The sequence below is a fragment of the Sesamum indicum genome, linkage group LG9, assembly GCF_026168435.1.
Source record: "Sesamum indicum cultivar Baizhima isolate 11 linkage group LG9, ASM2616843v1, whole genome shotgun sequence".
NCBI lineage: Eukaryota > Viridiplantae > Streptophyta > Magnoliopsida > Lamiales > Pedaliaceae > Sesamum > Sesamum indicum.
In genome coordinates, this window is record NC_142665.1 from 25,916,704 (window position 1) to 25,939,246 (window position 22,543).

The window sequence follows — 22,543 nt, forward strand, 5'->3', positions numbered from 1 at the left end:
GTTGGGTTTAAGGTTCTATACCATTAAACCCAAATTTAAAAGCTGTCAAAATGATAAGAATAATGAAAGAAACAATTACACTGACATCAATAACGTATGTCACATACAACATAAGTGTGAGCATGAGCAATAGCCAACTCTATTTTACACACGAACATTTAATTATCTTGAACTGTACAATTCTATGAAGAGTCCTTTATGTATTTAACGACAGTTGAAATCCATCAAAGCCGATTATATATGGACAGAGGGCAGATCCAGAGTTTTACGTGGATATATCTACAGTCAACTGCAGCAACCACCTCTTTGAGCAACTGCTCCATCTCTCCCACCTGCTGGACCCTGAGCTCTACCATAGCCAACTTTGATACCCGATGACTGCAATTTCAGCTCAAACATATTAAGCATACAGTTCAAATGTCTATTACATCCAGAAAGAAATCTCTTTTAATTATCCATTCTTTATGGGATGTATTTATCCCATCAATCCTAATATCATGGTGGTGCTAGAACAGTTTGCCACTTAACAATCAGAACAACCTCACAAGCCGCCTTCTCAGTAGGAAGCCACAAGGATACCTCAAACCATTATCTACTCAAATAATCTTAAATTTGAAACTGCCAATTCATACAGCAAGTTTTACTATATTTAAGTTGAAATTACCAGCTTTTGCATATCGGAAGAAAGTGGACTGCATTACAGATAAACACAAGTAAATCAACAGAGACTACTCGGAAAGCAATGATGCATAGTTTATAAGTAGAACGAATATAAGGTTGTCCTACTTATATCCTAATTCATATGTCACACAATAAACCCAAAGACCAATGCTTTACCTCGTTGGATACATCAAAGACACCTTCCTGAATCTTCTGTAGTATCTTGGCAGCAGTCTTAGTGAATGCCTGCATACAAAATTATATTGAAAAACAATGAGTACTTGAATTACTACAATGACATTAAGTAACATCAACCAATGATTGGTTCTCTAGATTTTGCCTCAAGTGTGTTACCTCCTCAACATTTTGTCCTGTTCTTGCAGATGCCTCCAGGAAAAGGAGTCCATTTTCTTTTGCGAACTGCTCTCCCTCCTCTTTGCTCACAGCTCTTCGGTGAGCGAGATCACTTTTATTCCCTACAAGCAGGATTGTCATATTTGGATTTGCATGTTGTCGAGCATCTTCCAGCCAGCTTGCGAGATGATTAAATGTCTCTCTCCTAGGCAACATAGTCACTTCCAGTTCAGGGAAAAAGTTCATTCATATCAATATAAGAATTTCATCACAAGTAGACAGAATATAGAAACTGTCAAATTACAAGATGTTAAAATTCGGAAGCCTCATACTTTTAACCTGAGGAACAACTTTTTGTCCTATTTTTATGACAACGAAAACTGAATCCAGATAACACCAAAAGTCGGAATAAAAATTTGCATCTACTCGGTCAGGGAGAAGGAGAAATTCTGTTGATATTCCCATTTATACTTGATAAGCTAAATTACTTAACTGACAAATGTTGACCCTTGTTAGAGGTGATCCAAGCCTTAGTCACCAACAACTTTGCGGAGAGCTAATTACTGAAATATGTACTATGTGCCCCCCCCCCCCCCCCCCCAAAAAAAAAAAATCCCCGAACCCCATATGGTTAGTCGTCATGTTGGTCCGGAAAAGCAAACATTGCCCTTCAAAAACTGAACTCCTATACCAAAAGGGATCTCCACATCATAATAGAAACAAGTTCACCTTAAGCACATAGTATGATAACAATTATAATGCTCACAAGAGATGCACGTGTACAAGAATAACAAAATTAACAGTGTGCATAAGAAGAGCATAGCTATCCCTTTAGCTTTACCTGGTGATGTCATAAACCAGAAGTGCTCCAGCTGCTCCTCTGTAATATGATCTCGTGATGGATCTGAAGGACTCCTGTCCCGCCTAAAAGAAGCAAGAAATATAGGTTTCCCTTAAGCTGTGAAGGCAAATAAGAACCAAATGCGATGTCCACGGGGAAAAGCTATAATTCAATAAAGACTAAATGCGATATCCGCGATGAAGACTAAAAAGCACAAAGACAAGGATCCTCTCTGCCGGACTTTGTAATGGATGGAGAGAAATTTAGATATCTTTGTCAGTCAAAGCTGAAATATTTTGGGTGTCCAAACGCAACTGCGACTCTTATCTCACTAAAATGTATTCATCTAGTATCAAACACCATTCACCCAGAAATATATAATCCGTAAAAAATCCAAACTACCACACACAATCAAGCATGAAAAACGTAGTAACAAAACTAAATGAAACTTCCGAAAGAGAAAAATGCAAAGCAAACGTAGTACAGTGTCCCAAATTTGAAGCTTAATCGGCCTGCCGTCAATAGTAACCATCCGAGCACCGAATTCAACTCCGATAGTGAGATCGTGCACCGGCTGAAACCTCTTGTCAGTGAATTGCAAAAGCAAACACGATTTCCCCACACCTGCAACACGATTCGCGATTAAAGAAGAACAAATTCAACTAGGGTTTTGACGTTTAAGGAAAAATAACAAGGAAGGGAGCTGCTTCCCTCACCCGTATCTCCGATGATTATGTACTTGAAGAGGTAGTCGTACGACATTCTTCTCTTAGGACGACGACGTTTGGAGCGAGGGAGGTTGAAGAGAAATGATTCTGTGTGTCTGGCTTCACCGCTTAAGCGAGTTGCAGAAGGAAAGGAATAACCGGATATTACGTATTGATGTAATGTATTTTGATTTTTCGTATATAATAAAGTTAGAGAGAGAGTGTTGGGATAATATAAAGAAAGAATTTGGTTGTCTAAATGGAACGTGCCAAGTAGGATTATGACTGAATTTTTTTTTATTTTTATTTAGTTTATGAAAAGAAAAAAATAGCGTTATGTAGTATTAAATATATTTTTGTGTATTAATCGATTTTTGGTATACATAGAACATGTGTGATAGATGAATATGCGAGTTCAATTTCAAACGATGACCATGCAATCACTTCAATTTGAGTTGACAAATAGAATAATAAAAAAGCATATGGTTTTACTTAATTATTGTAATAAATATAGTTGAGGTGAGAAACATCTGAAAAATAGGGAAGGGGTAGGTAGCAAGTAGCAAGTAGCAAGTAGCAAGCACATTATATTTCACCACTGCAAAGATGGGAATATACAAATATCGCTGAGCTACTCCAAAAATGTGGGCTAGGAATTTATGATTTTCCTGATAATAATGAACCTACTAACAACTCCAAATCCAGCTATGCCCCAATCAATTTGAAGCTTATACATTGATTTGGGTGTGTGTGTGTGTTGTGTCTAGTTGTGTATTTGCTCAATCTCTAGCACCAAATCTCTCTTGAACTCCAAGTAAGGGCATGACATTGGGCACTCGTCTACTTCCGTTTTCCACCTTATGTTTAGGACAAAATGGTGTAGAAAAAAGGCAATCTCCAGTTTACCAAGTTCCGCCCCCGGACAAATCCGCAGTCCTCCGCCAAAAGGGGTCACTTTTCTGCTTGTTGCTGGGTCCTGTTCATATACAGAATCAGCACACAATTTAAAATACGATAATGCAATGAAAATCGATACTTACGGCCCATCTCCAAGGGTTGAAATCAGAGGGATGTTGATGGAGGGAGGGATCAAGATGTGTAGCTGAGAAAATTGGGAGCACTTGCCAACCCTCAGGAATTACATACTCTGCAACATTTGTTACACAAGACCTGTCCAAATTAGTGATTGATTTGTAATACCGTTAGGTAATTAACTACCTTGGAAAAAGGACCAAGTACCTTTGAACTTAACATCCTTGAGAGCTTTCCGGTGCACAAACTTAACTAGATTTCCGCAACGCAGTGCTTCACTAATCACCTAGTTAATTTGCAGAGAATCAGTTAGCACTCTACACGTGTAAGTGTACTAAAACATAACCGATGACGTTTAACACTGTGTGGTTGAAAATCGGCCATCAGTGACAGCCGCGATTTGTGCTGTAGTAAGTGCTAAAATGAACTAGTCATGTAAGTGGACAAGAGAGTGTTACTACATGAGAAGTAAACTCCATGTTCTTGTAGTCTTCCCAACTCAAAGGCTCTCCTTCCTTCTTTCTTTTCCTCAAGACTTGGTGTTCATTCTGCAGTATGGTGTTTAGGACAAACAGATGAGAGCTGAGCAGCAGTAAGTAAACAAATGTAATTAGTTTATGCATTTATGAATGACCTCAAGTGTTTGGAGGGCAGACGGGGCGTGTGCAAGAAAATAGACGATGAGGGCCATAAGGCCAGAGGTTGTTTCATAACCAGCCAGCAAAAGGTCCAGCAAAATGCTCACTTTTTCCTCATCATTTAAGCAGCCTTTTCCCAATACTTCATCTAGAAAGTCTCCTGTTACATGTGCTCCACTCATGGCACTTTCCCGCTTCTTTATTATATCTTTCAGAGTGGACGATATCCTTCTTCTTGCCTGCAGAGAAAAGAAATAGCATTGGCCATTACACATAATCATTTCGAATCTTTCCTTTTGCAAATAGAGATTAGCCTCATAGAGTGTTAAATTTACTACCGTGACGGCCTTTGAGTAAGCAGTCCCTGGAATGTGTAGAGGCAGAGAGACAAAGCCTTTCATGAATGTGAGGAAGTCTTGGAGTACTTTAGCAGCTATCGGATCCTCAGGCTCAATACTTAGCAGATTTTTCAACATAAGATAAAAAGTTAACTGCATACAATAATACAAGTAAGGTAATTAGTATATGCAGTGACAAACATAGAGTCCAGTGTATCCCCTCATCACATCTTTATTTCTTTCATAATCTAATACCTGTTTTGCTTCCTTGAAGAAATGCACTTGATTCTTGGTTTTCCAAGAATCAATAAAGGAGATAGACAATTTCTCAACAACACGAAGAAAATCAGGCCTGGATTTGGAAGCATTGATGAAACTAAGCGCAACACTTCTCAGCTTCTTATGAAGCTCCCCTGAGACGAGCATCATGGATAAGTTGCCAAGAATGTCATGAACCGGTTTAGGATAGCTGCTCTGGAACAGCCTCTCCTCGTTCTGAAGAACGAACGTGTTGAGCTCCAGATCACAAGAGACTATTGTTGGGGTACAAAAGAGATGGGATTTGAAAACACTTCCAAATCTGTCATGATTTATCAAAAGAAAAAAGTTATACGTCCCGATGAATAAACAAACACATTCGGACATTCTTATCTTATGTGTGTGTGTGTGTGTGTAATTGTATATAGGTAATGAGTTGACTACTCACCTAGAACAATGTTCTTGAAGGAATCTGCCTGTAGAGGTGGATTTATGAGGGTGGAGAAAGGCAAGAGTTTCTCCTAACAATGGCCAGTAAAACTTTGTTCCATTTGGTAAGGCTGCAGCAGCCTTTTCTTTGAAAATGGAGATCCCAAAAAGCTTACACACAAAAACTAAGCCTAACAACAGAGCAAACACCAAAGCCCAAAATGTAGCCATTTTATTCTTAAACTTTCATTCAAATGCACCTCTTATATATATATATATATATATGATATTCACTTCTTCAAAAGTATATATATATATGTCTATGATTTAACTTTTATATGGGGCTACAAATACGTTTGTTTTTGGGAAAAGATTACAACACTAATTTTCAAGATGCCTCTCTCTCTCTTTCTCTCTGTCTTGTACATTGTGGTCGGTATATATAGGCCTTCTCGAGGTGTATTTAACGAAATGTCACTAAATGTGCAGCGTGTGAATTCTCCTTTTCGTCCCTAATTTAATTCTTGTGTTGTGGCTGACGTTGTCCATGGATGGGCAATCTCGTAATTTGACTCATTGAATTTAATTTGTGTTTACTATGTGGATACCATTACATCTGTAATTGAGATTGCCATTTCCCTTTTTTGGTTTAATCCTAACATCATTCTCCATATCACATTTAATTCCATCATTATAATAATATATTCTACACTTAATTATTTATTTCTTGTGATTTTAATTATATTGCCAAGTTCTTACCATGCAAGATCAGCCCACTTACTACTCATTAAATTATAATAATTTAACTGCTGTCTGTGTTCCAAAATTAAACGTGTTCTTGCCTTGTTTGCCCAAAACAAAGAAAAAATATTTAATCAAAGTCCAGATTATGAGATTTTGAATTAATGGGCACATGTTAAATTTTTCTTAATAATATTAATTTACTAGTCACACAAAAACATATACAGTTTAATTGTTTTTTCCCAAATATATTGATGGTATTTCAATGGTTCAAACACTCCAATTTCAAATAGCAAACAACTCACCATAATTAGTCACAGTGCATTTCACTGTGTGTGTTGCAAAAACAATAGTAGTCAAAAGTCCAAAAGTTCTTTTTCCCTCCTCAAAATTATTATAAATATGAAATTTATTATTTCAACTGAAATTAATCAAGAATTATAAACTTAAAGTTGATAACTGCTAAAAACCATCTTCAATGCACATATACGTATAAGAAAAAAATACAATTTACGTCCCACAACTTAATTATGATGTTTGATGTTTGTTATAATTACAAATACCCTTTTGTTATTTGAAAAATTAGAGAGTTATTCATTAGACGATTGTCAATTACGTGACATGATTTGTAAATTTTCAAACAACGAGCTAATATTTATTTATAATTAAAAGAGTTATCAATTAATGAGTTTAAACAAAAAGAGGAAGTTCCCTAAAGGGCAGCCAAGAAGGAAAAGTTTGAGTCTGAAAATCTACCACTTTTGAAACCTTTGATTAATTTTGTACAAGGGTGATGTTGATGTCTGTATTTCCAAACCGACCACTCATTTCTTGCATGTATTTTGGCTTTACTTCCAAACAAATTAACAATTCTTAGCCATCATTTGTTTCAACAGCAATAATAATAATATCCTCTAACTGCTCAATCCAATAATAATATTTAAATATGTATAGGCTGGTTTTATGTGCATGAATGTTTGACTTGTGAAGTTTGGGATGTGGGGCGTGCAGCATTATATTTATTTATAAGTATTGATCATGTACCTTAATAGTCGACAACATATGGGACATTAGACTATGATATTTTGAACCCTATAGTATTCATCGTCCTTCCATTGAACTAATTCACTTTTGTTTGATTTTATTATAATTTTTTTGGATGAGTTTATTATTTATTTGAATTGATTTTTCACTAATTTTGATTAAACTATGTACCACAAAATTTTGATATTAGTCACGTTCTAATTTGATGTCAGCAATATCTACACTTTATGTCGTTATTTATTGTATTTCATATTTCATTTTTGAATTGACACGTCTAATGTACATCGCCTTAGAATCGTAATAAACTTTTCCAATTTATTGCATGAAATACCACAAATCAATACATTCAGTAAGCATTTTTCTTAAAAAAAAAAAAAGATGAAAAAAATAATAGGAAAGGTGGTAGCTAAGTCCCCCAATGATAAGTTTTGGCACGAGGTGTACAAAGGAAGGTGCAAGAAAGTCAAAAAAAGGAAGGAAAGAATGACTTTGTGGTCGCTTATATATACAAAGCATGTGTATAGTGTGTACTGTGTACATACCCCTTAAATCAATTATCCCTCAAATTACAACATTCTTAATTAGTATATATTAATTTAAAAATAATTATATTTATCATTCCTAACTTATAATCTATTTACACAAATTATTCTTACTTTTTATGTACTAATGTTGACGTTTTTGGAAAAGTTTCAAAAAATATACGTGATTTGTATGAATGATGTTGATGTTTCTAATTAGTATATATATAATTATCCAAAAATTAAAAATAATTTATATAATATGAAGTGTAAATATAATTAGCCCATTAATTTATGATACCATACTAACTCTTATCCAACAAATAATAATTTTAGAAATGGTGTAGATGAAAATGAAAGTGGGTGCAGGTGCACACGGGTGCTGGATCCGGGCCCCAAATTACTCGATTAAAAGCAAATTGGAGCGAGTGAGCTGGATCTCACCACCACTATTATTATTATTATTATTATTATTATTTTTCCTTTTCTGGACCACCAATTTAAACATGCCACTGCATCTAGATTTTATTTTACTTTTGCCCCTTCAACCTTTATGATATTCCATATTACTACAGTTGTAATTCTTCCAAGGGAAACAAAAAAAAAAAAATTAATTTTTGGGATATGAAGTGGGGGGCCCCAACATTCGTGGGGGGTTAACATTAAAAAAAATAAAAAGCGGACATTACTAATAAATCATATTGTCCCTATGGATGTTTTCAAAACCCTAATCATTCTTTTTAACCTGTAATTAATCATACTGCTTTCTCCTCTTCCCCTTATTCTTCTTTGCCAACATTAATTATTATGCTAAAAAACATAAATATGTCTGTTTTGAACAGTAAATTATATATGTTTATAAAAATATTTAAGAATTTTTAAATTAGTTGAAAAGACAAGGATGTAATTTTTTATTTTATATTTGAGTCAGTTCAAGATTTGGGCTAGCAAAAACCATATTCTTGGCACAGCCCCAATTATCCTACAACAATGGCCCATTAATAGTATTTATTACGAATTTTCTCCAAACACAATATTATTGCCGAGTTATCCATTTCCTCTGTTTCTGGTGGACGACACTTGGGCATTTCCAGCAGACACCAATTTCATGCCATGTTCACCGTTCGCCAGATTCCCCAAAAATGGCCGTTTTCAGATCACAACAACTCAAAATCCTCCTCACCTTATCCCTCATCAAGAAACCAAACGTATCTCCCAAGAATTTCCAGCACTCAGAATCCAGCCAACAATCAAACGGCTGATCAGAACTCTAGCCCAGCAGGCAGAATCAAACGCCTTGTCCTCTCCCAAGAAGGTAGAACAAAGCTCAACAACTACCCAGACAGGGAATTCTACGCCTACCCGCGGTTCGTCACTCATGTGGACAATAACTTCATCTCCACATTAACAAATCTTTACAGGGAAATTCTGAGGCCCGAAATGGAAATTCTTGATCTCATGAGCTCCTGGATCAGCCATTTACCTCAACAAGTACAGTACAAGAAAGTGGTGGGACATGGACTTAACGCGCAGGAGCTCGCGAGAAATCCCAGGTTGGATTATTTCTTCGTGAAGGATCTCAACAAGGAGCAAGAGCTTCAGATGGAGAATGGCAGTTTCGATGCTGTTTTATGCACCGTCAGCGTGCAGTATCTTCAGCAACCTGAAAAGGTCAGCTGATATATGCTTCTTTAGTTTTCGCTATTTGTGAACTGATGCTGTGTGTGTTACTGTTACCAGGTGTTTGCTGAGGTTTTCCGTGTGCTAAGACCTGGAGGGGTCTTCATTGTCAGTTTCAGTAACAGATTGTTCTATGAGAAGGCCGTAAGCGCCTGGAGAGACGGCACTGCATACAGCAGAGTTCAGCTGGTGGTGCAATACTTCCAATGCGTGGAGGGTTTCACCCAGCCACAAGTTATTCGAAGATTACCGAATGCTAAAGAGGATAACTCGATTTTCAGTCGGATTTCTGGGCTGTTGGGATTGTTGTCAGGATCAGATCCTTTCTATGCAGTGATAGCTTACAAGAACTTCAAACCTATATATGAATGAATGAATAAAAAGCTTTGATGTTCGTCAATTTTCATTAGCTGCATTTCTTTGACAGCTTTAGTCCTCTAGTGAAACTGAGTTTCCGTGTGCGTATATTCTCTTGGGCATACATCCAAATAGTTGTGAACTGGTGTTGAATTAAAAGATAGAAGCCAGGTCAAGAAATCAGATGCAAAGTATTGGAGGAATTCTGTATAAATCTTCATATATGCGAAAACAGAGTTGGAGAAACTTGTTTAAATAGCTTATACAGGACGGGAGATGAGTTCAACTAACTAAACGAACTACAGCTAACCTTTAACAACTAAAACTGCAAAAGTGCTACATTACTAATTACACGCCTTGTATGCATGCAGCCTGCAGAGAAGTGTTCCAACCCTGAAACATTCATCAACTGGTTTGTACCAGACCATCGGTACAGCATGTCTAGTGCAATATTAGCATCAACTTTTAAGAGGAAAAATATATCATACACGTGTGGAGATGGCAAAAAAAGACCTCTCCTTAGACAGAGAAATGTGCAAATCATGGTGGAGATATTGAGTTCCACAAGGCAAGATAACCAAGAAATGCATCAAGACCGCAAACTAAGAGAACTATCTAGTTTTGCACGAGAATTCTGACATGGGCTGAAGCAATTAATGTTGCAATTAAGTGTAAGTAATATATTGTATGTAAATTTCCTCTTAAAAAATATTAATCTTCTTGTATTTTTTAAAATTTTCGAATTTCTGTGCTTACATGATAAAATGGAAATAAACTTAAGCCAGTGAAAGAGATCAATGAACCTACAGAATCTCAAAGAGGCTACAAAAATATCTGGACTTGCGGCTATGTGATCTGTTTGGACTTAGACCTACCAAGTCATCTAATATCAACCAGCTGGGCTTAGCCGATACGACCACATTTCTTTGCTAGGTGTGTTTTGAAATTCTTATCTACAAGTTTGCAACTCTCTCTCCCTCCCACCCTCTTTCTCTCTCAACTCGAAACTCACAAACTATGAGTTTTGCAACTACCCTTCATCTAAAATTGCTTGAATGTTGTTGTGCCACCACTGTGCCAAGAACTCATGCTACAACCTTCAGTTCTAAGCCCTTTTGTCCGTCCATTTCTCTAAGGCAAATCCACTTCTCATCCTCTCCCATTTCAACCAAATCCAAGATTTTGCGTTTCAGGATTGTCCCATTTGTTGCACAGACTTCAGACTGGGCCCAACAAGAAGAAGAGGAAGAAGAGAAGAGTGGGATTGAGTATGAAAGTGACGAGGGGATAGAGGCCAATGCTACCGATTCTTTCACATGGGAAAGTACAGAGGAGAATGTGGATAGTGATGGTGTAGGTTTGGAGGAAGGGGACGACGAGGATTCTTATGCTGAGCCACCGGAGGAGGCCAAGCTCTTCGTTGGGAATTTGCCTTATGATGTCGACAGTGAAAAATTGGCCCAAGTTTTTTATCAGGCTGGAGTTGTAGAAATTTCTGAGGTACGAAAGATCCTTCCTTTATGGAATTTCTAGAGCATGTGGTGTTGTTCTAACATGCATATCTGCTTTAATTTCCTTTGCCCAACTCTTAACTTTCTAGTTTCTTGCTGGTTTGAATTCTTGCTGCATGTTCTTTCCATGGCATGAGCTATATTAAATATCAAGAAAGAGAAGGGTGTTACGATTTTCTAAGTTTGTATTATGTTCCTCATTTATTGTCTGATTTATGAGGTGAGCCTTGAGAAATGATGATCAGGATGCATTTAATCATGTCAATATCAATGTAGGTGATTTATAACAGGCAAACAGATCAAAGTCGAGGCTTTGGATTCGTGACAATGAGAACCGTGGAAGAAGCTGAGAAGGCTGTGGAGATGTTCAATAAATATGTAAGTTGCTTGTATATTTGTTCGGTCCTAGTTTCTTCAAGTTCCTGTTACCACACTTGTTGGAAAGTCCAACTCAGATGAATGAGACATCTTGCTTTATGCGTGTATGATAAGTTCTATAGCATCTTTGTCTTGGGTTAAGTCTTACTTTCTCTATGATTCTCGATATTAAATGAAGTTGCCCCAAACTCTGATGATCTGCTTTCAGTGGAATAAGTTACCAGCGTTTTTATGGTACAAAATATTGAATTCATCATTTACTGTCAAAAATTACTGAGAACTTTCTGAAGGCTTCTTATCTGCGATAAGTCAGTTGCTGTAAATATTGTCTGGGGGGCTTTTATATCAGGTGAAGGCAATAAACAAGTTTTCTTTTCTTTTTTCTTTTTTTTTTTTCCGCAAAAAGTATGTTACGTTATTGTACAAGATACTCGTATGTTTATCCTTGCTGACAAATGCTGGTATTTTCCTTAAAAAACCATATGAAGCTAAGCTAAATTCAGTATCCTGAATTCTTGATTTTTTTTATTTTTATATTTCTTGCGTATGATGTCGATTTTTGAAATGAAACCTTCTGAGATCATCCTCATCTGAAGTGATTCTTATCCCACTATGCTTCAGGATCTAAACGGAAGACTATTAACCGTAAATAAGGCTGCTCCACGAGGTACTCAGCCAGAGAGGAATCCCAAAGTATATGAGCCTTCCTTCAGAATGTATGTTGGCAACTTACCGTGGCAAGTGGATAGTGCTCGGCTGGAGCAGGTATTCAGCGAACATGGCAAAGTGGTTGACGCCAGAGTAGTTCTCGATCGGGAGACTGGACGGTCTCGTGGATTTGGTTTCGTAACAATGTCAAGTGAGACCGAACTAAACGATGCTATAGCTGCTCTTGATGGACAGGTAAGGCGGCCGCCTCTCCATTTTCCTTTAATTGGAGCAGCATACTTGATGTTGCTCTTATCCATCTCATCATATTCTGTCATTTGTGATGCAGAATTTGGATGGCAGGGCAATTAGAGTTAATGTTGCCGAGGAACGACCAAGACGTGGCTTCTGATCTAAACTACCATATTATGTGATTTTTGTATTAGTACTTCCTTTTTGAGAATTTTCATCCGCCCTCACCTCTAATAGTGCAAATTATGCAGGCAACAACCACCTAAAGTGAACGAACCTTCTCTTTCAATCTCATAGATCCTTCCTCTATATATCTTGCAGCACACATCATTTCGAAAAAGTAGATGTTTCAAATATCCAGGAAAGTCCTGTAGAAATGAACTCACTCATTCAACTGTACATGTTACAATCAGCCACAGCTACAAGACATGCTTACGAATGAGTAACAGAGGCTATTTTCACTTAAGATCTTATGTACAAGGAAAACGACAACACCCTCATGAAACTTGAAAGGGTAGGGGTTGGGTAAGCAAAAATGCAAGTCCGCAAACTCCAGCAGAACATGGAGTTCAACGTAGATTGACTGGGAAATTCTTCAGTACTCCTCATTTTCCAACTTCAGACTGGCTTAGCTCGTATGCTGTAACATAGAAATACAATCTCCACAGTGTAACATTGTCCTACAAATGGCCACAAACATTTTAAAGTAAACTTTAAAAGATAATATAAAGTTAACCAGCAGAACAAATAAACCTATTGTTCCCTACCTCCTTATCAAGATCAACATGCACTTCATCACATGAAGATTTCTCTGATAGCTTATTATGCCCAATAATTTCCACAACATAGTCAAGATTCCTGGGCGGTAGATTTTGAATTAGTCTACGAAGCTGTTGCTTCTCGGCAGCGGTCATTGGCCTGTTGGAGAAATTAGGATTATTAAGATAAAGCAAGAATCATTGGCCTGATTAAGATGTCTGAAGAAGGCCTGTCATTCCTAAAAGAAGTCTTTACAATCTCCCTTTTCTCCAGTTTAATACAAAATACAATGACACGCGTCTGAATTTCATTCCAGGGAAGCAAGTGAAATGCTTAAAAGAATAAGGAACTCAACAGGGCAAAAGATTAGACTGCATGACCAAGCAGCAAAACAGTAACAAGTTCTGACGTTACCAAGGGGTAATAATTAACTAATATATTCCCCTATTTGAAGTACAACATTTAAAGATACCTGCAAGTCGTCATTATAATATTCAGAAGTTCATCAAGATTCTGCTCCATGTGATGCAACTGTCAATAGCATTTCATAAGGGATACAATAGCAATCCTGTGAGTTGTTTAATTCCCGATTATAAGACTGTGAACTCATACATTAATTGGGGAAAGTAGTTCGTCGTGTACAAGTACCGTGTCAGAAAGTTCACCGCAGTGCTTCTTCATCAGTTCCTCAACCTTAGTGCTATCATTCTCTAAAAGAAACCGCAAGTCATCATCAATCTGAGAAAGTAAGAGACACATGAACAGGTTCAATTACCTTTTTTACGACATGAAACTTGTTATAAAGCACTGTTTCATTTCCCAATGTTAACAATGGACATAGATATCTGTTACTTATAACATACCAAGAATTAGGGATAATTTTGCATTTGAGCTATCAGTTATTCTGGCATCCTTTCCTTTTTGAGGAATTAACAGCAGATGATTTACAACTCTCAGGATGTGGTAAATAATGCAATAATATATCATTTAAATTAACAGACTCACTCTTTAAATTCATCATATAATTATTATGCAAAACATATGGATATGTCAAATATTAAATTTTGAGATACAAGCAAAAAATTTGTTTTAAAAGAAACTAGTATAGTATTTGGAATCAAGACAAGCTGGAAGATCAGAAAGTAAATATTAGCCAAATCCAAGTATTAGAGGTCGAGTTGCTTTTTTTATTCTACATGTGTGTTTTAGAGAGGTCAAATTCAGCTCAAGGAGAGGATATATGGACACACCATTGTTATCTATCCTTACCTCTGTACTTTTCGCGGTGGCCATAGTATCAGAATTCATAATCGGTCCATCCTTCAGGTTTTTACATATGTAAGTCCACATGCATTGCACAGAGACCAGAAAAATGAGCACATCAGAGTTAAAGGGCATTACACTTTCTTTGACCTCTCTAACAAATAAATTAGAAATGATCATAACAGTATCTTCACATTTCACCACCAAAATTAATGCAGTAGATCATCGGTCACTTTGATGATGACAATCTACAAAAATTATTAGAAATATTCAGTAATATTTTTTTTTTTTAAGCATAACTAATTCAAAATTTTCTTTATCAAATTTGTGATTGAATATTGAACGGTGATTCAGTGAATGGCAAGAATATGAATGCCGTCCCTGGGGTCACATAACTAGATACAAATATAACCAGATAAATGTTGCAGTGTCTAAAACTCATAGTCCCCCCAACTGCGTGTCCACATCATCTCTCGACTGCAAGACTCAGCAGCATGCTTCAATTAAAATATTGAGTGATGATTTGTATTATCCATTCACATGAGGGTTCATGACAATTCATTTGAACTATATGACATTTAAAAGTGAGGAGAGCAGAAAGTGTCCAAAGCACTTTAACTTCTAAAGATACTCCGAGCATTCCAAGCGATATACTTTGTGATAGAACAGACATTTTGTTTCGCACCGACGCATCCAAAACATATTACGTGTAAGTGTATATGAACGGAAGTAAATAGAGAGCTAGAAAGTTATACATTTAACCAATTTAGCCATCATAAATCCCCCCCTCCAAAGATAACTCACTGTTATTGAGACTTTTTATATTCCAACTTCTACATCTACATAAAAAAAACAGAGACACCTATAAATCTAACTGACAAGGAAAAGACATAAACTCAGGACAGCCTTAGTTCCATTGGGAGCAGGTCTCCAACGAAGGGTACTAGTTTCCTGATACTGGATGCATTTATAAAAGGCTTTGTCGCATAATTCTTTCTCTGTCATTTGCACATTTTTATGCCTTTGCATATAAAAAGGTAAAACAAAAGGGCAACATAAATTGATGCAACAAGATCTTGATAAATGTTTACTAAGATGTGAAAGTGAAAGCAAACAAGCATGTTGAAGTTGCTACATCTGAAAGGCAATGATATAGTTAGCAGAGAATACAAATACATCTCGGAGATGAACAAAATGAGGAATAAGAAACATCAACTGACCCAGATACCAACAACAAAGCATCACAGCCAATAAGTGTAAGAACCACCATTATGGCAAAATAAAGACAAGACGAGACACCTTGAGAACTCAATTGACTCTACAGGCAACAATTATTTAAACGAGAGCCCTTCTGTGTTAGTGTTGTCACTGGACTTACTCCAGATTTCCAATGAATGCCAGCAACTTTTTAAGAATGCGTCTCAAAGTACAAATTGAGAAGGCTGCTCGCCCAAAGTCAAGTAACCCACTCAATCATGTAACAATGACAAATACTGGCCTGGAAGCACGAAAACCAATTTCAAAGGTCAATTCTAACCAGTCTAGCCTCCAATTGGTACCAGGAAGCACAACTTACCTATCAGCTTGGCTATGCCTTGATCTAAAATCCAAATTACCCAGATATTCCCATGGTTGCCCTTGCTATTTTTCCCTTTAGCGTGCCTCTATACCTCCATTCCATATTGCTCTATAAATCTTAACTGTTCCTTTTTTGTTTTGGGTCGGGATTATGCAAGAAATCAATTCATACAAGACAGAACAAATCGCCTGCCTTTAAATTCCTTTGCTTTTTGCAACAAAATATAGTTCACTACATGAAAATATAATATAAGATAGTTAAGAACTACAAAATACAACTTCAAATGCTCCCCAACCTAACCACCATACAAAAAATAGTAAGAGGATGCTCACCGAACATGCAGGTAATACTTTGAGCTTCTTGTGAGGTGGTTCTGGTTCATCAGCCTTGCGTGTTGAGGCATCCAAGCTTAAAATACTTTCTTTGCATCTCAAACATGATCGAATTCGACAAATAGAAAGAATGGGATCTATCATCTAAAAACAAAAATAAATAAATAAAAAATATCATGCATAAACACAAACAGGAGACAAAGAGAAGTCTGTCAACTTTCAACAACTTAATCACAATAGTTGTACTTTTTACAGTTTTCAGCTTCATGTAACTGTGCTGTGCATGAACCTGATTTAGTACATAACACACACCAAATAACAGAGCAAGTGATCTCATATCAGCAGATTAGAGATAAAGCAAATTTGATGATTACCTCATCAACCTCATGAGTAAGAGTAAAAACACTCTGCCGAAGCAGTGATTTTAATCTTTCCTTTTTGGACTCTGTAAGTAGAGCTCCTATTCCATTAGAAAACAATGATGCAGAACCAATGACACCATTATTATCTTTGGTTCTGCAACTACTCTTAGTTGAGCCCTTTTCTCTGCTGGATTTACAAATGTTTCCAGCTAAAGCAGAAGTTTGATGAGGAGAAGGCAGAAGATCATCTTGAGAAAGAAACTCTGACACCTCATTTCTATAGAAACCAAAGAAGTCTGGTCCTACTATATTGTTTTCCTCAGAAGCAGTCAGATCCCCTGAGTTTTCTGACATAAGAACAAACTCTGCAGCAGAAAATAATTGTTTATTTATCAGGAAGGGTAGTGGGGATGCGATGGAAAACTCAAGCCAGGGCAAAAACTTGGACCAACAAGCACAAGCATATTAGCCCTTGTTGTGCACCCACATAGAATACAATGCAAAGCCTCCATTTTTCCAAATGTAACATTAGATGACAAAAGTCAAGAAACACTAGGGAAAATACAAGTTGTTTTCAAATTATCATGGCATATAAGCAAAATGCATATATATAACAAACCTTTGCCTTTCCAAGGAGACACTATCTTGAGTTTTAATCAGGGGGTGTTTGCAAGCGCGTATTTTAAATACTTATCAACTTATTGCTGGAAAGAGCATTTTTGTCTTTTAGCTGTTTTTTTTAACTACTTAAATTAAGTTGATTTAAACCAAAGGCTATAAGCAGCTACCTATCAACTTCTACGCTTTATTAGTTAAATTGTAAATATTTATACTACTGTTAACTTACAACTTTTTCCACGACTTATAACACCACAAAAGCAGAAGTTATTGCAAACACCCCTTCAGTATATTCTCTCTGAACTTCGATTTGAATTAGAAATATTATTCAATCATAACTTAAGAAAGTATCACCTATTTTTTCCCATGAGATGAAGAGAACTAAGAAGGCATGAAGCACAAGCATCTTCCACGTGCCCTCGGACCATCCCCTTCTCAAGTGCATGAGTTGGGGAGCTGATAGGAGTGTGCACAGGGCGCCTATTTTTCTCCTTTTACCAACTCTACACCGCCAAGTTTGCCTAAACCCTTATCTTGTTGCCATTGTTAATGTGAACTCCAAATATCCTCTCTTCGTATTTTTCCTTGGCAAATGTTTCCTTTTTCTTCTTCCATTAACTCCACTTAAGAATCTCCTTTTTCCGTTATCAAGCGCTGCAGGCAAGCACATGACCAACGCATAGCGGAGAAGCACACTACCGATGCATAGCGCACCACAACGAGTTAATCTAGTGACACACATTAAGTCCACCCAAAGGGAAAATTAAAAAAAAAATAGAGTGCATCCCTGCATCCCACCATAAGATTACTGGATCAAGATTCGAGACATTCATATACTCATTTGTTCCGAAGTTTCATTTTAAAGACGCCCCTTCAACTTTAGAACACTACTTTACAAGGTAACAACACATAAACATACAAACTTCCACTGTTTCCACTTTATCTAGAACTCGCGCAAAAGTAGGACCCACGTAATACATTTACTGAGAACGATTTCCTATTAACCCCTACTTCTCATACTGCTCTTTATTGGTTTAGGGGAAAAACATCAAAGCCAAATTAACAAGCAGGCTATAGGTGGGACTAATGGTAAAAATCTCATTTCCATGTCTACAGATGACAAATGGGGCGGATAAAGAGGAGCCCATCCGAACCTATTCGATTCGGATCAAATTTCAGGTTCCTATTTTGGGGACAGTTTTGATTTACAGACGCAACTATATTTTTAACATAACATTATTTTATTAAATATTTATAAACAATAATCTTATTGTTTTGAAAAAGAAATATTAACTGAGTAAAGGAAAAAATAATATTTAACCAAGCCTACGGTCTAGACACTCAGTTCTGGAGACAAGGTAGGTCCTAAATGGGTTTGAAGCAAGACAAGGCGGGTTCGGAGTCCAATCATGGTAGAGCGGGTCAGGTCCGAAGGCAAGTAGGTCTCCAATCCGTGAAAACTAAAAGGAGTGTGTCTCGAGTCCAACCATACTTGTCCTGTTGCCATCAGTGTTCATGTCACACCTAAGGCATATAGTATAGTACCCACAAGTTACAACATAATGAATTCCACTATCAATAAATTAGTTTCATCCTCACTTGTCCGACATTCCTAACTCATAACCATTTTGCTTTCTCTTGGACACCCTTATTTTTGTCCAGACAAATGCTTTGTGCATTATCTCTTTTGACATGCAAACAACATAACATTACCTATTCATCATCCTTGCAATAGCTACCCATAGTCATGATGTCAGTTGGAAAGTTCCAAAAAGATTATCATTAACACACCAAGCTCACACTTTGGTTACTTCATTTTCGAAGAAATGGCAGAGCTATAAAAAAGGGTACGTGAAACATATTTAACTTTGTTTGGTTTCATTTCTAGTTCATGAAAGTAGATAAAAAATAACTCCAAATATAATGGTAAGAGTGTTGGTTGGTTCAACAGCTCACTATCAAAAGTACCAAAAATCAAAACAAAATATATCCTACCCCTTCTTTCCATATTATTTATTATACAAAATGATGACACACCTATTATCAACACCTGATTTAACATCTCCAATAATTGTTGTCTCCTCAAAATACAAATAAAATGTATTTTAATTATTTTCAAAATTTTCAACCACTTGAGAAGCATGATATGACGTTTGCAGTAACTTCTATCCCTACTATGGAAAATGTTTTTATGCAATTTTAACACTTTTCAACCATCTCAAAAATTGTATCAAGCACCAATAACATTCTCTGATATTCACTTCAAATCCTCCAGAGCTCAAATTCATTTTCCCAAACATCCAAGATCAACACAAATTTACCATTGGACATAGTCCATAAAAAATATATAAAATTATAGTTCATAATTTAAAAGGATATTTTGGCACGAAATGAACTCATTGTTATACGCACATTAGAACCAAAGAGTATTTATAATTTTTCAAATAAAAATAAATAAGGTATTTAAAAATTATGCCATACCTAATAAAAAAATGACTAATTTACCGAAAGAAATATTGAAATCCCAATCACTAGGTTCACTCTTCCCCTTAATCAAGAAATGGGGCAAAAAGAAAACACACACGAAAAAGTTAGGGATACATAGGGTGGGGGGGAACAGTCAATAAAAGATCTAAAGAAGTAAATCAAAAGGAAAGAAGAAAATCAATGAATAAATAAGAAACTTGATTTGGATTCCAAATTTTTTAAAAGAAAAAAGGCATAAAAAAAGAAAATTTAAACACATTTTTTTCCGAACTGCATTTGAATAGAAAAATTCGAAGAACCATTTCAAATCACTTCATGTAAAATATGTTTAAGATACATTAAAATAGCACCCAAAAAGAAAAAAAATCAAAACTAACAGTAACGCGTGTGCGTAGCTATCTATATCCTAAACAAAAAATAATTTTATAAAATCATGTTACCGGAAACTCGAATGTTTCTGATGAATTTGTCATTATCATGTTAAGAAATTTGACAGAAACTTATCGATTCAAACACAATATTAAATAAACAAAACACTACCTCAGAAAACTCCAAAAATTAAAATCACAACAAAAGGAAGTAAGAAGTTAGAAAACAAGAACCATAGAGCAACAGGGTTCTCAAGACTTACACAGGATCTTTGGAAGCAAATTCTCAAGAACGTCGGAGGAGTCAGCTAATTTTTAGAGGATTTTGGTCTTCAGCCTTTTAAACCTCCTGTTCTTCTCTTTAATCAAAGTCTGGAACATTCAGATATTGGCAGCGTCGATGTATGAACGTGCGGCGGGGGGTGACACATGATATTATGAGTAGCGCGGGGTGGTTACTGTCAATCTAGCTTCGATTTTTCGGGCTATGATTCTACTTCAGATCCTGCACACGTGTCATTTGCAGCCTCTGCCTTCATTCGACCGACTTTTGTCGTTTCATCTTCTAGGGTTCTCTTTCTTTGACCGCTTCTATTTTAGAAAAAGAATGTACATTCTTATGCAGGGAAAATTATTTTTTTAATCTGTTAAGTACGTTGAGTTTTAATTTTAGTTGGATGATTATGTTTATATTTTTTTAAATTTAATAATTTAAAAAATTAATTGAAAATATCATTTTTTTCATTTATAATCGAAATATTATATGGTAGGCTAGGTAGACATATTTTGAGAATTTTTAAGCTTACGTGGTAATTGAAATGAGATGAAAGATATATTAGAAATATTTTAAATCATATTATAATTTATAAAAATAATAATATATATTATATGATGGGTATGGCCCAATGCATTTCGGTCCAAAAGCAAGTTAAAAAGTCCAGCACTCCACCCCCTGTGCTTGGCCGCGATAATAGGAAGAAGCCCACCGTTCACGGCCTAACACACTCAGCCCAAACTCCTGTAGCCAGCCTAATCCTCATATAGGTGTCAGTCCTCAAAGCTTGCATGGCGCACACATGGGCCCTCCATGTAGGCCCTCCTACTGACAGGGAGTACGTGACAGCAGGAAGGTCTCCCTCAAGTATTCAGACTCTAACATCTAGCAAACTCCTTGCGAGCTGGGAGTTCCCCTTCATCTCGGACTCTCCTCCTCACTTAAATATTAACTCTAACAAACATGATCCCAAATAAATAGGATTCCATCAAACTTTATCTTAACTAATTCTATCCATTTCCCACAAGAATAGGGAGCATTATCAATTCTATGGCAGAGGAGGATACTCTTCTATAAATAAGGGATTCATTCCCGGGCGGACGGACACCCTCAGAAATTTGGTTGCTACTCTGTCTCATCTCTATTACATTCATACACACGACTCATTTTTATTTTTCTATCATTACATCTCATTCTTTTAACACTTTTTATCATTTCGAATTATTATTCTTCAAATTCATTACTAACTTGGGCGTTAGAGTGCTAATATTTTATTTTGCAGGTCTCTTTTTTTTTAATTTTGTTTTAAGCAATCCAGGCCCAACACCTAAGTTGGATTTCGCCAGACTCGTGCTAAAATGGCACCCATCAATTGGCACCATCTGTGGAAATTTGAATAAAAGGCGTGTACCATGGAGACAACCAACAATCTCGCTAACAAGCAAAAGACTGTGGAGGCGCCCGACAGCAATCAACTTTTATAGGTTGTTATAGGAACCTCCTTGACGCCAGTAGGAGGGTCTGCCTCCCGAGTGATAGAACTGTTGGTCGACTGTCCAAGGCGAAGCACTTCCTCGGATACTACATTAGGTGAAATTTCCCCAACTTTGTTGGGCGCAATTCAACAAGTAGTTACCGCGGCCGTTCGGGAACAGATGGCAACAGTGGAACGTTTGGGTCCCAAAAATCCCCACAATGATGCTCGAGTCATCACCGCAATATTAGCAAATTACGATGTAGGATGCATGTTCATAGACTCGGAAAGTTCCATGGACATATTGTTTGGAGAAGCATACGACCAAATGTAGCAAGGAGACGCCCCCCTTGAGATAATGAACACCTCTCTCTATAGATTTGCAGGGGAAAATTGTAATACACCACATAGCTATCTCACAATAAAATAATCAATTAAACTTACTTCCTTTTTCCTAGTTTGCTTACCAAAAGGTGATATCGTGTTTTTCCCGTCAACTCAGTCTCACCGTTATATAAATTCAAGTGAATCCCCTTGACAGCCGGCTCATCAATCTCATTTCGCATCATAGCTCTTTCATTTCGCAGCATCGCTCTTTTCATTTCACATGTTTTTCATATCATTTCGCCTTATAGGCT

The 22,543-nt window shown here is 36.6% G+C and overlaps 5 protein-coding genes across 9 annotated transcripts; 2 read left to right on the plus strand and 3 right to left on the minus strand.

The window, feature by feature from the left end:
• Positions 1 to 60: 60 nt before the first annotated feature.
• On the minus strand, positions 61 to 2,750 carry LOC105179873 (ras-related protein RABB1b). Its single transcript, XM_011103525.3, has 6 exons — positions 2,572 to 2,750; positions 2,340 to 2,479; positions 1,856 to 1,938; positions 1,015 to 1,219; positions 838 to 906; positions 61 to 378 (listed from the first exon to the last, which is right to left on the minus strand). The coding sequence occupies exons 1-6, from the start codon at positions 2,615 to 2,617 to the stop codon at positions 286 to 288; spliced, it is 636 nt and encodes a 211-aa protein (XP_011101827.1). The 5' UTR covers positions 2,618 to 2,750; the 3' UTR covers positions 61 to 285.
• A 321-nt stretch (positions 2,751 to 3,071) lies between these two features.
• On the minus strand, positions 3,072 to 5,631 carry CYP724A1 (cytochrome P450, family 724, subfamily A, polypeptide 1). The gene is made up of 8 exons (XM_011103534.3): positions 5,277 to 5,631; positions 4,826 to 5,150; positions 4,571 to 4,723; positions 4,229 to 4,471; positions 4,056 to 4,142; positions 3,802 to 3,880; positions 3,603 to 3,709; positions 3,072 to 3,538 (listed from the first exon to the last, which is right to left on the minus strand). The coding sequence occupies exons 1-8, from the start codon at positions 5,486 to 5,488 to the stop codon at positions 3,326 to 3,328; spliced, it is 1,419 nt and encodes a 472-aa protein (XP_011101836.1). The 5' UTR covers positions 5,489 to 5,631; the 3' UTR covers positions 3,072 to 3,325.
• A 2,960-nt stretch (positions 5,632 to 8,591) lies between these two features.
• Positions 8,592 to 9,643, plus strand: LOC105179874 (S-adenosyl-L-methionine-dependent methyltransferases superfamily protein). Its single transcript, XM_011103526.3, has 2 exons — positions 8,592 to 9,234; positions 9,304 to 9,643. The coding sequence occupies exons 1-2, from the start codon at positions 8,677 to 8,679 to the stop codon at positions 9,613 to 9,615; spliced, it is 870 nt and encodes a 289-aa protein (XP_011101828.1). The 5' UTR covers positions 8,592 to 8,676; the 3' UTR covers positions 9,616 to 9,643.
• An 862-nt stretch (positions 9,644 to 10,505) lies between these two features.
• LOC105179876 (28 kDa ribonucleoprotein, chloroplastic) lies at positions 10,506 to 12,698 on the plus strand. The gene is made up of 4 exons (XM_011103531.3): positions 10,506 to 11,100; positions 11,388 to 11,489; positions 12,111 to 12,392; positions 12,487 to 12,698. Exons 1-4 carry the CDS (start codon positions 10,618 to 10,620, stop codon positions 12,547 to 12,549), a joined length of 930 nt encoding a protein of 309 aa, XP_011101833.1. The 5' UTR covers positions 10,506 to 10,617; the 3' UTR covers positions 12,550 to 12,698.
• Positions 12,699 to 12,719: 21 nt separating this feature from the next.
• LOC105179875 (uncharacterized) lies at positions 12,720 to 20,758 on the minus strand. 5 transcript variants are annotated; one of them, XM_011103530.3, is made up of 8 exons: positions 20,421 to 20,758; positions 16,697 to 17,049; positions 16,323 to 16,466; positions 14,418 to 14,468; positions 13,761 to 13,886; positions 13,621 to 13,679; positions 13,157 to 13,307; positions 12,720 to 13,029 (listed from the first exon to the last, which is right to left on the minus strand). In XM_011103530.3, the coding sequence occupies exons 2-8, from the start codon at positions 17,036 to 17,038 to the stop codon at positions 13,018 to 13,020; spliced, it is 885 nt and encodes a 294-aa protein (XP_011101832.1). In that variant the 5' UTR covers positions 17,039 to 17,049; positions 20,421 to 20,758; the 3' UTR covers positions 12,720 to 13,017. The 5 variants fall into 5 exon arrangements, with proteins under 5 accessions (XP_011101832.1, XP_011101829.1, XP_011101830.1 ...); XM_011103527.3 differs by having other exon boundaries at positions 12,720 to 13,069; positions 20,421 to 20,752; XM_011103528.3 differs by having other exon boundaries at positions 12,720 to 13,069; positions 13,797 to 13,886; positions 20,421 to 20,749.
• Positions 20,759 to 22,543: the final 1,785 nt, after the last annotated feature.

Excerpts from the sequence above, each read along its gene's own strand:
- LOC105179873 (XM_011103525.3), bottom strand. The coding sequence starts at position 2,617 with ATGTCGTACGACTACCTCTTCAAGTACATAATCATCGGAGATACGG. Across the intron at positions 2,480-2,571 it reads CATAATCATCGGAGATACGG|GTGTGGGGAAATCGTGTTTG; the intron begins GTGAGGGAAGCA and ends ATCGTGTTGCAG. Across the intron at positions 379-837 it reads TCTTTGATGTATCCAACGAG|TCATCGGGTATCAAAGTTGG; the intron begins GTAAAGCATTGG and ends CTGAAATTGCAG.
- CYP724A1 (XM_011103534.3), bottom strand. The coding sequence starts at position 5,488 with ATGGCTACATTTTGGGCTTTGGTGTTTGCTCTGTTGTTAGGCTTAGTT. Across the intron at positions 4,143-4,228 it reads CTGCCCTCCAAACACTTGAG|AATGAACACCAAGTCTTGAG; the intron begins GTCATTCATAAA and ends ACCATACTGCAG. Across the intron at positions 3,710-3,801 it reads CAAGGATGTTAAGTTCAAAG|AGTATGTAATTCCTGAGGGT; the intron begins GTACTTGGTCCT and ends CAAATGTTGCAG.
- LOC105179874 (XM_011103526.3), top strand. The coding sequence starts at position 8,677 with ATGTTCACCGTTCGCCAGATTCCCCAAAAATGGCCGTTTTCAGATCAC. Across the intron at positions 9,235-9,303 it reads ATCTTCAGCAACCTGAAAAG|GTGTTTGCTGAGGTTTTCCG; the intron begins GTCAGCTGATAT and ends TACTGTTACCAG.
- LOC105179876 (XM_011103531.3), top strand. The coding sequence starts at position 10,618 with ATGAGTTTTGCAACTACCCTTCATCTAAAATTGCTTGAATGTTGTTGT. Across the intron at positions 11,101-11,387 it reads GAGTTGTAGAAATTTCTGAG|GTGATTTATAACAGGCAAAC; the intron begins GTACGAAAGATC and ends ATATCAATGTAG. Across the intron at positions 12,393-12,486 it reads TAGCTGCTCTTGATGGACAG|AATTTGGATGGCAGGGCAAT; the intron begins GTAAGGCGGCCG and ends TTTGTGATGCAG.
- LOC105179875 (XM_011103527.3), bottom strand. The coding sequence starts at position 17,038 with ATGTCAGAAAACTCAGGGGATCTGACTGCTTCTGAGGAAAACAATATA. Across the intron at positions 16,467-16,696 it reads TTACTCATGAGGTTGATGAG|ATGATAGATCCCATTCTTTC; the intron begins GTAATCATCAAA and ends TTTTGTTTTTAG. Across the intron at positions 13,887-14,417 it reads CCACCGCGAAAAGTACAGAG|ATTGATGATGACTTGCGGTT; the intron begins GTAAGGATAGAT and ends TTACTTTCTCAG.